At 51.9% G+C, this 14,878-nt stretch overlaps 3 protein-coding genes across 3 annotated transcripts; 1 reads left to right on the top strand and 2 right to left on the bottom strand.

The window, feature by feature from the left end:
* Nucleotides 1-1,122: 1,122 nt before the first annotated feature.
* On the bottom strand, nt 1,123-2,904 carry TrAtP1_010825 (uncharacterized protein; the record flags this gene model as incomplete). Its single annotated transcript, XM_066114867.1, has 3 exons — nt 1,123-1,303; nt 2,755-2,817; nt 2,882-2,904. 3 exons carry the CDS (start codon nt 2,902-2,904, stop codon nt 1,123-1,125), a joined length of 267 nt encoding a protein of 88 aa, XP_065970964.1.
* A 108-nt stretch (nt 2,905-3,012) lies between these two features.
* TrAtP1_010824 (uncharacterized protein) lies at nt 3,013-7,262 on the bottom strand. Its single transcript, XM_014092266.2, has 3 exons — nt 6,860-7,262; nt 5,222-6,732; nt 3,013-5,145 (listed from the first exon to the last, which is right to left on the bottom strand). Exons 2-3 carry the CDS (start codon nt 6,117-6,119, stop codon nt 3,950-3,952), a joined length of 2,094 nt encoding a protein of 697 aa, XP_013947741.2. The 5' UTR covers nt 6,120-6,732; nt 6,860-7,262; the 3' UTR covers nt 3,013-3,949.
* A 4,758-nt stretch (nt 7,263-12,020) lies between these two features.
* TrAtP1_010823 (uncharacterized protein) lies at nt 12,021-14,707 on the top strand (the record flags this gene model as incomplete). The annotated part of the gene is made up of 3 exons (XM_066114866.1): nt 12,021-13,337; nt 13,517-13,855; nt 14,666-14,707. 3 exons carry the CDS (start codon nt 12,021-12,023, stop codon nt 14,705-14,707), a joined length of 1,698 nt encoding a protein of 565 aa, XP_065970963.1.
* Nucleotides 14,708-14,878: the final 171 nt, after the last annotated feature.

The raw sequence follows: 14,878 nt of genomic DNA, 5'->3' as shown, positions 1-14,878 counted from the left end.
AAGTTGTTATCTCTCTTGCGCGTTTTTATATGCCCGAGTATAAAGAGAGTCACAGCTAAATTGGTGATCTGGCACTCATGATTCGACCTGTACAGGCCCATGCGGCCGGTCCAGGTCAAATCATGAGTTGCAGACCCTCAATTTAGCTATGACTTTCTTTATATTCGCTACAAACGTTGTTTTCCCAGTTTTCGACTTCATCAAAGCTATTTTCCAAATATTTTCTTAAAATGTGTTTATGGATTGGTAATTCAGCTACCAATCCCTCATCTGGATATACATACCTCAATCCAGCAAGCCTTAATCAATGGAGAAACAGGCCGCCAACAGCGAGTTCGATACATCACCACAGCGGGTTCGCTACATTATCACAGCGGGTTCGCTACATCATCACAGCGGGTTCGATACATCAAGAAAGGGATTGCGTCGTCATACCATCTCTTGTCGGATGATTTTCAGGCGGGCAATGGCCATTATGGGCTCCAATTGTTTCTTGGTCTTCTTCGCTTTGCGAAAAAAAAAACCCCAGCCATTGGTCCCAAGGAATGCCATCTTTTGCAGGAGTTCCGTAGGACTGCCCGTACCATGACTCTTTTTCCGCCGCCGTATCTTGATGTATGTATCCGCTGCGGCAAGTAGATTCGCTTTGTTGCCGAATGAGTGCTCCGATATACTCAATATAGCCCCGGACTCGCCCTCTGCCGCCACCTACTTGAACCGCAAGTTCATGTGGCACATATTCGGAGAGTCCGGGACTACGCCTCACTCTTGGTTGTAATGGATTCTTCCACTACCCAATAGTGAGGTCGTCTTGAGCACCATGATGGCAATTTTTGTTTTCCCTCTGCGCAGGTGTAAGCTCGTTTTCCTGAGAGTGCAGAGGGACATCTCTCAGCGAGCAAAATAGTAAGAGGCTGTCTTCGGTAAGCGACTTTGTGGCTCGAGACCCCGATCTCTCAAACACCAGCGAACAAGCGCTAGTATTTTAACAAGCATCACACTCATACGATTCCAGAGGGTGAAGGCGAGAAAGTCAGCCCGGCAATGGGGCCACAAAAGACGTACCTCCTCCGACCCCCGCAGTCGGATCGATTGGTCCTGCGCAGTTGGATCACCAATCGCTCAGACTGCGGGGGCCGAAGGAGGTACGTCGTCTTGACCATCAATTGGCCGAGCCGTACCGAAAGTCGCAGAAGAAAAGAGCAGCAGCCGAGGATCACAGCACATGATCTTTCGCCTCGCTCGGGAATGGTCCAAACAGCCCTGGTTGTGGCTGAGGACGCGGAATGGATCATGTTTAAGCCTAGAAGCAAATAACACGTCAGTAACCATGAGTCGTAGCAGAGGATGAAGTGGAAATGGAATTCAATGGATGGAAGGAAGGCCAAGTGTCTCCCAATGGTGTACATTACTCATACCGCGCCTCGTAGAAAAGAAAGTCAAGTCGCAACACATACCTCAGTAACATGAACCAATTCAACCACAGTTACTCATGAGTAAACTAATCCAAGTGGCTCCTCAACCACCTCTCCAAGAGGATATGGAAAGTCCTATGCCAGCCGCAGATATATCCCCATGGTGTTATAAGGGCCGTATGGGGTAGTCGTGACATTGAGTAGATGCATCAGCAGACGAGGATTGACTAAAGCATATCCATCGTATGATTCGCATCAATATTGTTGAAGGAGGCACAAAGATGAATGACCATCTTCTCTGCAGACTTCGGACGTACTGATCAGAACCTTTTTTTTTTTTTTTTTTTTTTTTTTTTTGCGATATTGATATAGGTATTCGTGATCTATACTTGGTCATCAGCGGCAAGGTCCGCCAGTCGCGCCAAGGCAACGTGATGTGTAAATGAATTCAGTAAATCAAAAAGCAATATGTCGGTAAGACGCATCCAGTAGCCATGTAAGCAAGATGCCAAAGCAGGGTAAAGCCCCCTCAGTAAGTCAAGCAGAAGACTCGAGCTGACGCGTCTTGTAAATTGAGCTCGGGAACAGTGTTATAGACAATCCCTAGAGACGCGTCCAGAGACTGCCTTGACGCTTCTTCTTCCGTCGCGCCATTATAAAAGTATGTCGCGCATTGATCTTTGCTCAAAGAGCGCCAAGCAGTCTCGATTTCCGAAGCATGAGCCTGGTACTTCGAGACGGAGGATATATTCTCGCCAGCTGCTGCCCCACACAGGCTGAGATCCCATGATGCATTGGAATCTGTAAAGCCAGATTGCTCCTGGTCGTAAAGAGGTTGACTTCATGCTCTCAAGCATGACGTCTCCATAGTGTAAAGAATGAAGGAATAGTATGGAATAGGCAATCGCCGCACTAGTATAAGTATCGTGCGGATGGGCGAAATGCCGTTGCGACAGTAATATTTGCAAAGGGGTGTTTCCATACTTTGGGCATGATGGGTTGAGTTTCTGTATCAAATGTGTTGGCGCACCAGATATGCCGACCCGTATGTCGCGGCTTTAGGTGCGCTCGTCCTATGGATGTAAAAGAAAGGGTACAAGACGAATACCTCCAGAGTCGATACAGAAAGAGGTGGGCTCAGACTCTAGAGGCATGTCACTGAAATATTTCTGGTGGAGAGCGAGTCTCTACTCCAGACACATCAGCCTGTAGACGAAGCCATTCTTTGCGCGCAAGATGGCCCAATAGAGTTCCATTCCACAACACCGTGAAGCGTATGATGGTCTACATTATCAAGTCAGCAACAATACATGACAAAATCCAAGTTCATTCAACATACCTGGCAGCCAGAGAGTCGACATAACAAAGACAATTGGCCGCGTCCACTAGCCTCGACAATAAGCTAAAGTAGCCAGTCAGTTATCCATCACCATCAAATCAAAACAACCAACAGGAAGGCATCTTACTGGATGGAACAGGGAAACACCATTCTTGCCATCGGCTCAGCTCAAGAGCCGGCCCATAGTCCACGGGCAATCCTTCATAGCCCATGACTAGCAATCAACCTTAGAAGTAGAGCGAACAAGATATGAAATGAAGAAAGAATGGTTTGAGAATTATCTACAGACTAGCCTCGGGGGAAACGACAGTTTATATATCCGCACCTCCAACGTACAAACACCACAAACAGCGTCCCTTTTCCGTCCCTCACACCAAAATACCCGAAGGAAGCAACCGCACTCCTCAACAAAACAAACGCAAAAAACATGTATTACACACTTTCCACGTCACAAACGCACCCTCACCGTCTCTTCCCCGCAGATAAACACAACTCACAATTCCAAACCATCAAATGAAATCGCAAGTTCGTGGAATCAGCCCCCAACAATACTACGCGTAGCAGGGTTGCCCGCTCTTGTGTAACCCCAAAATCATCCCACGAAAAGAGGGGGAAAAGAATTTCACCAATCACGACAATACGATAAAGGGGACACATGGAAATAGTAACAAAGCCAAAAAGCCAATATTTTTACATATGCAGGAGGAAGAGAGAGAAAAAAGAAAAGAGCATAAACTCCTTACCAGAAATCCTACCACACACCGCTTCAATCCCACCCTTCCGCTGGTTTGTTTGTTACACCATACATTTGTTTACATGCACTTGGCTTAGGCCGCTTCTTCCCCTCCTCTCATCTTGATTCTCGCTGGGCCTGTAGCCCACGGCGATGAAGTCCATGTGAAACAAACAAAGAGAGAGAGAGAGAGAGAGAGAGAGAGAGAGCGAAAACACAAAAAAAGAACTTAAAAAAAAAAAGTAACGAGATTTCCGCAGACTCCATTTACAAAACCCAAAACTACATCCAGATTTGAGGCATAAGAGGTTTTCCATTCGTTCAATCACTAACGGTTTCGTCCTACCCTTTGTATCCCTCTATCCACGCGACACCACCCACTTTGAAACAGCCAAAAATGAAAAGACAAAAAAAGAAGAGACGAGAGTAAAAACGGAAAGGTAGAGGTAGAGTGAGAAGAGATCAGTGCTGCTGTTCGCGTTCTGATGCCTGTTTCTTGTCTTTTCGGCTCTTGATGACGAACTCAGACATGATCTGAATGTGATCGGCCGGGAAGTGCCAGTTGGGGAACGCCGGGATTCGCTTCATATATGTCGGGTCGGGAGGTCCCAGCAGTTCAACAACCTCCAACGTATTGGCTGAATACCAGATGTAATCAATGACGTCGGCAAATCCAGGAGTGTAATTAGTAAAGGGCAGCTCGTCTGGTGTGTTCTGTATGGGTGCGTAGGAGTCTCGTAAGCTGAAGGGGTGGTCGATACCGTCGCGTGTGAAGCTTCCGTAGTGAAAGTTGTTGAGTTCCTTGTGTTCTGGCTCCACACGGCCCAAAGACATGAGCTCCCACACCGAAGAGTCTCTGGTTGAGTTGAAGTCGCCACAGACTAACAGAGGAATCTCGGTATTGGATCGATATTCTTGACTCGGGCCGGGTTCGATTTGAGGTGGCGGCGGCGGCTCATCAGGGTCATCAGACCTCGGCAATGTAATCATCTTCTTGTCTTTGACGGCTGGCCACCTTGCATACTTCTCCGCGAGCTTTGTCACATGTTCCATGAGAATACCTGTCTGGATCAGCTTGACATCTGCCAGAGCTGAATCCCAGGTCAGATGTGCATTGACTAGGATAATGCGAGCACCCGTCAGCCGGGACTCAAAGAAGCAAATAACAGCAATGTTGTCCTTGGGCATGACCCGATTAAACACATCGTGCTGGTTCTTCATGTCGGGTCGGTTAATGGCAATCGTAGCGAATTCAATTAGCTGCTTGTCGAGCAGAATGAACTTGCTCTGCTTGTAAAAGACTGCGCAGCCGTCGACGGTTTGCGCATCCTTTTCAGACATTGTCTTGGCTCGGGACTTGGGCCAATGCACGCCCCTGTAGTCCATTTGCGCCAGCTCTGGGCTGAGGTCCTCCTTGAAGGCGTCGGTAGAAACCTCTTGGAGTGCGAGGAAGTCGGCTTCGCGCATCCGGAGCTCCTCCAAGATGCAATTTTTCCGATACTCCCAGCTCAGGGCCCCAGTGGGTGTGTATCCGTAGGTCTGCGTTGTCGCGTACTTGTCACATAGAATATTCCAAGAAAAGACCTTGATCCTCTCTAATGCTTCGGGTACGTCCTCCTGGATGATGATTTCTTTGCGCGGTGTGGGGGGTAAGGGAACTGCGGAAGGAAGATAAGATTAGCAATCATCACCAAAGTAAAGCATCAAGAATTTCAATCAAGGCGAGAAACATACTGGGAGCTCCTTCCATTAACGCATTGATCAGGCTCTTAGTGCCCTTTTCCACGATTTCCTGTTTTATGCTGGGCTCTAATGGGTTGCCTTCAATGCCGAGCATTTCCAGCTGATGAAGAGAACCTAGCTCAAAGGGAAGTTCCTGGAGGTTGTTGTTGAAGAGGAGCAGCTGTTTCAGGAAAGTACACATGCCCAGTTCCGGTGGCAGCTCATTGATTTGGTTGTAGGAGGCATCGAGGTGTCGGAGCTGGCGCAGCTCTCCAATGGAGTTGGGAATGCGCGTAAGCTTGTTGGAAGCAATGTAGAGTTCGTTGAGGAACTGGTACCGGAACAGTTCGGGGGCAAGATTTCGAAGTCCCTGGCCGCTCATATCCATGTTGTGCCAGTCTTGGCGAGTCGTGCCCTTCTCCACGTTCAGAGGCCTTCTCCTATCTGCGGGGTCGTTCTCGCTGTCTGCTTGGGTTTTGCCGTTGGACGGGGGAGGGCCGCCTATGCCTCTGTTTTCTGATGCCTTGAGCCTAGCATAGTAGTGCGGTTGCTGCTGTTCGGTCATGGCAGCGTGTGCCCTCTCAGCCTCCTTGTGAAGCCGCAATTGTTCCTGCCACATTTCATTCTGCGGGGCCTGGCCAGACCTTGAGTTGGTCGCGTGCCCATTGGAGAGGGCATTGGAGTTGAATGTGGCAGAAGTCTGGAGGATGCCAGCGGTGAAGGACGTATGGTGACCCAATCCATTGGCATTGGGGATGATGTGCTCATGCTGCAGGCCTTGGTGATGCTGGGGCTGGGCGGGGTGCTGATGTTGTGTGTGTTGCTGAAAATTGTACATCATGTTGGGCATCCCCCGCCCCGCTCCATTCAGCCGGGCATTGTGTCCCTGCTGGTGGCTTTGTGAGTACATGCCGCAGGAATGGTATTTGACGCTTAGATGCCGGCTTTGGAGCCGCGGCTTTTCACGAACCGCGCCGACGGACCGTTCTACGGAGGACTCAGACTAGAGGACAGAGAGTATCGGTGAAGGGAGGTGTTTGGTGGATTTGTCGTGGCAAGCCAGTCAGAAGCAGATGGCATCTGTTTGTCTAGTATGTGCTGGGAAAAAGTTGGAGAAGAGTCCGGAGAGGACGGGTGGCGGAAGGTAGCTGTCCGCTAGACGCGCTGTTCGAAACGAGGGACGTAGGTCGAATATCGCGTTTGCGCATGGGGTCGGCGAGAGGCGAGCCACAGCATGTGCAATGGAAGATATGCTGCGCAATCGAATCGATATGGAGCCGCTCAATTGTCCATGGGCAGCTGAGCTCGATGGGGTTCGAGGCGCTTTACGTTGGGGAAGCCGGGAGCCAATGTGAGGAGTAGCAAGCCGCGGGGTTCGGGGGGGTATAGCTCGAAACGTTCGAATGATGGCGCGGGGGAAAAAAAAAGGTAAGAAGGAAAAACAGGAGGCGACGTTGATTTTTTTTTTTCTTGAGTTTTGGATATAACAAGTGCAAATGGTTCGCTCGGAGCTGAAACGGCGACTGGACAGGGAGAGATATCAGTCAATGTCTTTCAAAGGCCAGGACACGCGAACGAAAGCGGGAATTGGCGAGGTCCCACAGCGAAAAATGGAGGGGCCACGTTCTCCTGAGGGCGACGGCGACTCACAGAAAGAGAAAAATAATGAACAAGCGAGCGCAGTATGGAGATGCTATCACCAGATAAGATTCAACTAATATTTTGCGTGGAATAATAGTGGCTGTCGATACCGAGAGCGAAAAAATCCGGGCCGCCTTGGAGTTGACGATGTGCATCTGCGATGACAAACTGCGACGAGAGGCTGGAAAGGCTGAATCACGTGCTGCTATCGCTCCGCTTGGACCGAGTGGCGGAAAGAAGGTCATGTGACTTGGTCGATGGCGCCTTCTTGATAAGAACTGTCGAGAGAAGGCTGCACGACAGTGTGAAGAGGAGATGATTTTGACTTGGCACGCTTGGACAAGGTGAGATTGCAGTAGTTGCATGGGAATGAATCATCTGTGGTGAATAGCTAGGGTGTACAAATTCTAGTTTAGGCATTGAGACGTGAAGCTGTCATGTACATGCGATTATGTGGCGCCATTGACTTTACACGGATGCTTATTCCCAGGTAGGATGGAGTTGCTCAATACGACGTTATGGGCTTGGCTCCCTATTTCTCACAAGGGCCCTCTTATTCTTCATCAACAGTTGTAAACGGAAAGAAGGTAAAAGTGTGTAGATAAATTAGACTGCTTGAAATCTCACACACATTGAAAGCTGTCATTTTGTTTTAATTGAGTTTTATTACATGTACACGCAGCTAGAACCGCAATTAAGCCCAGATGCCTTTTCTTATACAAGAAGATCAATCTGCTAATACCACCAGTATCATAAAACAAACCTGCAGCAAATGCCACCTGTCAGAAACAAAGCCTACCCGGTTTAAGCGACATGTGTCTTTTTATAGATCCATGGACTATCTGAAATTGCGTTGCATTGCCGCTCACAATCACCAGACTTCATCAGCCGTGCAATCGGCCTATTTCGCATGACACGCGCAAGCGAGAACGGGAAGTAAGCGCAGATTGCCTTATTTTCAGCGCTGAAAAAAAAAGTCTGTGCATCTTATTTTCGCATGAAATAGTGTTGCCGCTTCTAATCAAAAATACCTACTACATACCTACAAGTAGGTGGCATCAACAGCGCGAACAGATTGGGGCTACGGGGCTTATTCCGCATCCGGGAGCGCAGCCGAGTCTGAGTTGAGATTAGCATCGTCGAACCCATACCGGTACTGAAATCTGGTTCGTGCAAGTTGCATGTTTATATAAGGAGGCGTCTCAAGCACGGACCTGCCACTGAGCGGTGATGATGGCGGGTGGAAATTGTTTATGTAAAGCGATGGGATACAGACTCTGGATTCAACGTGGTCAGTCTCAAAGTCTCTGCAATTGACTCCAGTTGGACAATCTAATGCTGGCTAGCGACTCGGATGATTCTCGATTTCAGGGCTAGACAGCCCGGGCCGCGCTCCGTAAATGTCCTTTTCTCGGCATGCACATGTGATCATCGGCTAGATATCCGCAACAGATTGTCACTAACGCTCCGGCCTGCCTTTTCTTGAAACAAGTCCGACGCCTAGAACAGCTGGAAAGCGATCGAACAAAGCTGGAAACAGCCTGCTAGTACACTAGTTTGTGATACATAAACAAAGTATGTAAAGGAAGCAGCTGATACCCAGCGGGGGGTTGTTGTGGTTGGTTGGACAAGGCCAGGACGCTTATCGGCCACGGTGAGACGGCTTGCAAGGCGTCACGCGGCCACCGACTCGGTGAGTTCTCTTGGCAGAGCTGATCTGCAGCCAATTGGATCCGACATTGGGTGTTACTTTTGATTGTCAATTGGGTAACAGCCTGTTGATAAAGCCGCAGGAATGCTCCCGATATCGCCTCTGGCCGTCTGCATGCACCTACCAGCAGCAAATCCGGCACATACAGCTCGAGCTGCGAGAAGAATCCGCGAACATACAAGTAGGTAAACAAAGACTGCGTGGTTGAAAGACGTGCTCGTGTGCAAGCTCCATAACTCCAGTAAACTCCCCCACTCGCATTCAGCCGCGGGATCCCAGCAGCCAAAGAGAAGAGCCAGCCACGGGCTCCAAAGCCAGTGGACCAGGAGCTGCAGCCCAGCCAAAAGGGCGAAGGCGCGAAGCAGTAGCACGGGCCTTGTCCAATTTGGCAAATCAACAAGTGATCCATGAGGTGCGAAATAACTCGAGCCCTTTCAGCACGGACTCCAGCAGAGCTCCAACGAACGCGGGGAAAGCCCATGGACTTGCTCCACACCTCCGCCGATTGGACAGAATACAGCGAATTGGTTGTAGCAAGAGGAAGAAAAAGACGGTCTGGTTTTACTGCTGGGCAGAGAGAGGGCCCAATCCAGGCAGTAGTGATGCCAGAGAGATGGCCGGCGCTGGAGAGATGTGTCTGGTAATGGCAATGGTACAAGTAATAGCGCAGTGCCTAGAAATGGTAGTGCAATTAGCAGTCTCAGAAGCAGCATGGAGTTGCATGGAGTGGTACATGGAGACAGCCAATAGCACAGCACTGGCGAGAGGCTGCAATGTAGCTAGAGAGCGTGCTGGAGCCTATCATCGATGGCGAAACAGCCCTGTCATGCAGCGAAATTGTGCCATTTGATATAGCTCCGGGAGCGCTGCGTGGAGGGTGGGCGGCGCAAAAAATAGGACGGGGCTTGGGCTGAGCAAAGAGGCCAAGAAGTGCCGAGATAAGACGGCCATTCATTTCAATGCGGGAAACGGCCTGGTCGGCATCAGGGAACTTTTTTTTCTCGTCTCTTCTTCCCCATCTACTTGTTCCCTCCCCTCTCGCTTCTCTCGTCAGTGATAACAGCACTCGGCAGGCCGCCCAAAGATCGGTGTGACGTCCGTCCTGGCACCTCGTCGTCGCCCGCCACCGTCAACCACCCCGTGCTCGCTGCTATTCCTGGCCCGATATACAGGCATTAATCTCCATCACCTGCCACGCTTGTCAAGCGCATAACGGCCGGACGACGATCAAACTCTCGCGCAGGCTCGCTTAAGGGGAGACCAACAGATACGAATCCCTCCCACGACTCCACACGGAGCTGCTTGGTTCGGTCAGAAGGGGCCCCAGGCCAGATTTCCCGTCTGCTGCAGCCTTGCTGTATATGCCAGAGGTGAATTTGGCAGCGCGAGGCCAGCCCCGAAAGAGGTGCGCTGGACGCTTAAAGCAAAGGGCATCCCCAAGCCCATAAGCACGCCGCAATCACACACAAGCGTTGACGGGCCGAAGGCGTGTGTTTCAAAAGAATCAACAGGAAGGCGAGGAGACATACGAAAGTCGGCACCGGTGGCGACTTTGGACTGTTGCATCGTTGCATCGACACAGACTCAGCGTATCTACATCCATACACGCGCTCACGCGCACTCACGCACAGACTTGCCGAGCCAGTCGCGCTTCTTACATGTATCCTTTTTTTTTCCCTTTTCGCAGTACCCAGGAGGATTGACAGCCAATCTGTGACACAACTAAGGAGGCGGGTCTCTCTGTGATTGGGTCATCTTGCACAGAGTATTGCCTATTGCGACGACCGAACCAGCATTGCCGAAGGTTGAAGGAGAGCCAGGAGCCACAAGGCCTGAAGGGCCGTTTCTGCACATAACTTACGCGACTCTGGAGATTGTGACCGAAAGCCTGCAGCGTGGACCGGGGACAGTGTCTTTACCGTTGAAACAGCTGTGCTCAGTCTGTTGACAGCTGGTTTCAGCATACTCAGCCTGCCATTGGCTTGATTCATCACCTCGCTTCATCCCGTCTCTGCTGCTACTGGTAGCAAAGCAGCGACGCCACTGGATCCGGGGAATCCTCAGACGCCAGACGACAGGGAGTTTGGATAAGGAGAGGCAGAAGGATTGGAGAAGAAGCACAAGGAGCCAATCACCACACCCTTTTCTGCAGCTTAGGAGGACAGCACCAGGGGATTGCTGCGAGGGTGCTTCCACGTACCAACGACGAGCCAACTGCCGAATCCAGACACACAGTCTTATTGCTGCCAGCACGAGCAGCATACACTCGCGCACTCGCACAAGTGCTCAGTACTATTTGTATACGAGCACACACTGTTCAAGCCCGGAATACGGACGGCGAAGCGCGCAGGGTAAACCCGCGCATCGTGATCTCCCGGTGCAAAAAGGCGCACAAAAACAAGCAGACAAGTCACACTCTCCGGTCCGGCTTGGCTTGCTTCCAACGACCAGGGCGAATTCTGCAATCCGACGGATCAGGCAAGGCGACAAGAACCGAAAAAAAAATCCCTTTCTTCATTTTTTTTTTGGTTTTCCCTTTTTTTTGCCGGTCTGGCTTTCCGGGCGCTTGCCGGCGCAAAACGTGAGCGCCAGAGCAGGGCAGAGTTTTTTTTGGACAGGCTGCCGGAAGTGAGGACCCCTGGTTCCGCGGTCTCAGATTTTGTTCTAGAAGGACGGATCAGCGGCCTTGGAGGGGATTCGCCGACGCTGGTGAGTCGCTCTGACAGCAGCTAGCAGGCAAGCTGCATACGCTGCAGAATCCGGCGAGACCGTTGGCTGCTTGATTCATTGGTTGATTAACTGATTGATAACACTGATACTGACCGGTGCAGACGCATTGAGGGCGCATTGGAGGCGTTGTTACCCGATCTAGTAGCGGTGGACGAACCGCCGCTTGTTGCATCAAGCGATTCCTCCCAGGAAGGAACACTAAACTCGAAGCGCGGGCTTGGAGAAAACAAAGGAGAAGAAAGGGAAAAAAACAAAGAGGCACGCGCCGAGCCCTGACTCTGACTCTTGTCTCTGGGCTTGTCGTCAACGAGCCTGGGCTAAACGTGCCAGTCCGTGCTCCGCGATCCGGCCGGAGACGCACCGCTTGCGGCCCTTTGCCAAGACGGGCTGCGCTGCTGCAGCGGTTTTTTTTTTTTTTTTTTTGTGAATTGTGCCCCTGGACAGGCGCCACAGCGGACGAAACCCCCCCCTTGGGAGTGCAGCAGACAAGGGGCTTGCTGGGGGACGAGAGGAGAGAGAAACGCCTGATTTGATTGCGTGAATCGACGAGCCGACCGGCCAGTTTGACGCAGAGTCAGGCAATCCGTGCATTCTTCGTCGCTCAGCTGGGCCATACCGCTAGGACTCAATAGCAGCAGCTGCCAGCGAACCAGCCGCCACTGGAGCCCCCGGCGGCGCGCAGTCCCACCCGCTGCGCCGCCCGCTGCCCTCCAGCCTGCAACGCCCACCATGTCCGACTACAGCGCCATCTACCTGTACGCCAGCACCATCGGCGCGCCAATGCCCCTCGACAGGGCCTCGCGACGGGAGAAGCAGGCCCGGCGCCCCAACTCCACGCCCGACGGGTCCCTGGCAGCGCGGCGACACTCGCGCAGCTCCAGCAGCGACCAGGCGTCCATGAGCAGCCGCTCGTCGCACTACACGGCGCGCCAGCTGTCGCTGTCCGGCTCGTACTCGCAGGGCCCCGCCTCAGCTGCTGCTGCTAGCACTGCCAGCGCTACGACTACTAGTAGCAGCACCACGACGCCGACCGCTAGCACCGCGACCTCTTCTCCTAATCTCACCAGCAGCATCAGCAACAACAGCAGCGCCAGCAGCGGCAGCTTCTCCAAACACCACGGCAATCAACACCACCCGCCGCCCCTCGCGCCCGCCGCCTCGTCCGCGCAGCTCCCGCCGCAGCCTCCCACGCCTGGCCGGGCCGCCAGGACCCTCTCCCGCCTGCATCGCGCCAGGCTCAGCGGCTCGCTGCTCGATGCCGGCGCCGCGAGAAATGCCCAGGACCTCGACCCGGCAAAGTTTGTGCGACAAATGACGGGCTTCCCGGCCAGCCGCGCCGAGTCCGTCTCGTCCGCCAGCGGCCAGACCTCGACCTCGTCGCGCACCGTCCTCTCCACCGATCCCTCGGCCAGCCTCGTCGCCGCCCGGCCCTTTGTGCAGCGCAATGGCCGCACCTTTCTCAACGATGAGACCCTGCCGTACCCTCTGCCCTCGGACCTCACCGAGCTGCACAGACAGGCGCTGCGGACGATGCTGCTGATCCAGGTCATTGGCGCGCCCGTCCTGTCGCCGGGCCTGATCAAGAAGCCGCCGCAGCGCGTGCTGGAGATTGGCTGCGGGTCTGGCTTCTGGAGCACCATGTGCCACCAGTACTTCAAGAGCCGCGGCCATGGCGGGCTGTCCTTCACGGGCATCGACATTGCGCCGCTGGGGCCCGACAACAGCTCCAGCGCCTCCGAGGACGCCATGAAGCCCAGCGGCGACATGCAGTGGAAGTTTATCCAGCACGACCTCCGCCAGATCCCTTGGCCGATCCCCTCGGAAGAGTACGACCTCGTCATGGTCAAGGACGTGAGCTACGCGGTGACGAACAAGATGATGCCGACCTTTATCGAGGAGTGCGTCCGCATGGTCAGGCCAGGCGGGACTTTTGAGATGTGGGACTCTGATCATCTCATCCGAAGTTTGCGACCTCACGTCCCCACGTCCACAGTCTCAGCTGAAGATGCCGAGCAGCAGGCAGCCGCCGCCAGCCTCGGCGCCTATGTCATCAACCCGCAAACCCCCCCTTACAGCCCCGTCAAACGACTACATTAATGAATACAACTCTTGGTTATCAAAAGCACTTGAATCTCTCGACATCCACCCCCTCCCGTGTACAATCATTGGCCCCACCCTCATACAGGAGTATGAGACGCTGGGCGACGTCCGCTCACGCCGAATAGCCCTCCCCCCTGAGCGAATTCCGCTGGGAGAAGGAGGGTATTGGCGGTGTCATCACCACCGACTCAAAGACCGAGTCCAAGGGCAAGGAACCGCCGTCAACGCCGAGAGCGGACAAGAAGACGTTGACGGCGGGGCAGATTGCCCTGCGGCAGACGGCCCTGCTGACCCAGGTGCAGGAGATTCAGGCTCTCGAGCCCATCCTGCGAGAGGTCAGCGGCAAGAGCCAGGACGAGTGGGACATGTGGCTGGGGAAGATGATGAGCGACCTGATGGACGACAACAGGACGTCGTTGAGCGAGTGTCTCGAGTTTGGGGCCTGGTATGCGAAGAAGAAGAAGGTGACTGGGTGAAAGGAGAGAGAGATTATTTAAGCGATGAAAAGGGAAACGTTTGGAAAAAAAAAAAAGTTTATACACGTGTCGTGATGGAATACCTCTTGGATAATTTTGGGCTTTTTTTCTTTTCTTGCCTCTTCTGTTTCCCCCCTTATTCTTTCCTGCGTTGATATTAAGAGGAAAGAAACAAGAGTTTGCCTGGATATGAATCATTTTTGTACATCTTGATATGCATTTATGGCCGCGAGCTTGCTTAGCGAGAGATGTTCTCTCTTTTTGTGCTGTTTTTTTCTGTTTCGTTACCTACCTACCTTATATACATATTACGTCTTGCCCCTTTTTTTGACAAGACCTTTTTCTTGTCTACCAACTTGCATATCCCGTCTCGTTTATTGAAGAAGAAGAAATTAATCTTTACTCTTGCATCTTTCGCATCTCCCGCACTCTTTTCCTCTCTTGTCTCCTTTTACACACACTCAGGCATCGCCATCATATCGTTTTCTCAAAGTTCGATATCGTTTCAGATAGTACCTATTATATACCCCCAACGGCAAAACAGGGAGGGAAGTGCATTAGCGGATGGAAATTGCAGAATAGGAGAGAATAGGTGCGTATTTTTGCGTGTGGAAGAAGGCGGGTTTATAATTGTGAAGAGATTGTTTCTATGAAACAGATTGTTGCTTTATATTTATAAAGCCTCCCCCACTTTTGTTTTGTGATGTGAGGTGATTTTGTAGGTATGATGACTTGTGATGCATGGATTTCATTAAAAGAATATTTCATCACAAGTGCATGCAGGAATTAACCTTACAGAGCTTCGATTTCTATATGCTCCTCGTCAATATGATTTCTTAACTCGATGCATTTTGTAATAAAAAGATACATGTATAGTGAAATTGAAGACGTACCCTTCTTGACAAATTCGGCTTGCTTGATGCCGGAGCGAATCTTGTCCTCGTCCCGCTCGGCGGCACGCGACATGAAGGCTTTGTGGAGGCGGGGGCGGAAGAAGGAGTAGCCGAGGGG

The sequence above is a fragment of the Trichoderma atroviride genome, chromosome 6 (genome assembly GCF_020647795.1).
Source record: "Trichoderma atroviride chromosome 6, complete sequence".
Classification (NCBI taxonomy): Eukaryota; Fungi; Ascomycota; class Sordariomycetes; order Hypocreales; family Hypocreaceae; genus Trichoderma; species Trichoderma atroviride.
This window is presented reverse-complemented; position numbering and strand designations above follow the sequence as displayed.

Bases quoted from the DNA above. Each gene is read 5' to 3' on its own strand.
- TrAtP1_010824 (XM_014092266.2), bottom strand. From the start codon at position 6,119: ATGTACTCACAAAGCCACCAGCAGGGACACAATGCCCGGCTGAATGGA. The intron at 5,146-5,221 runs GTATGTTTCTCG...TTCCTTCCGCAG, and splicing joins GTTAATGGAAGGAGCTCCCA to TTCCCTTACCCCCCACACCG.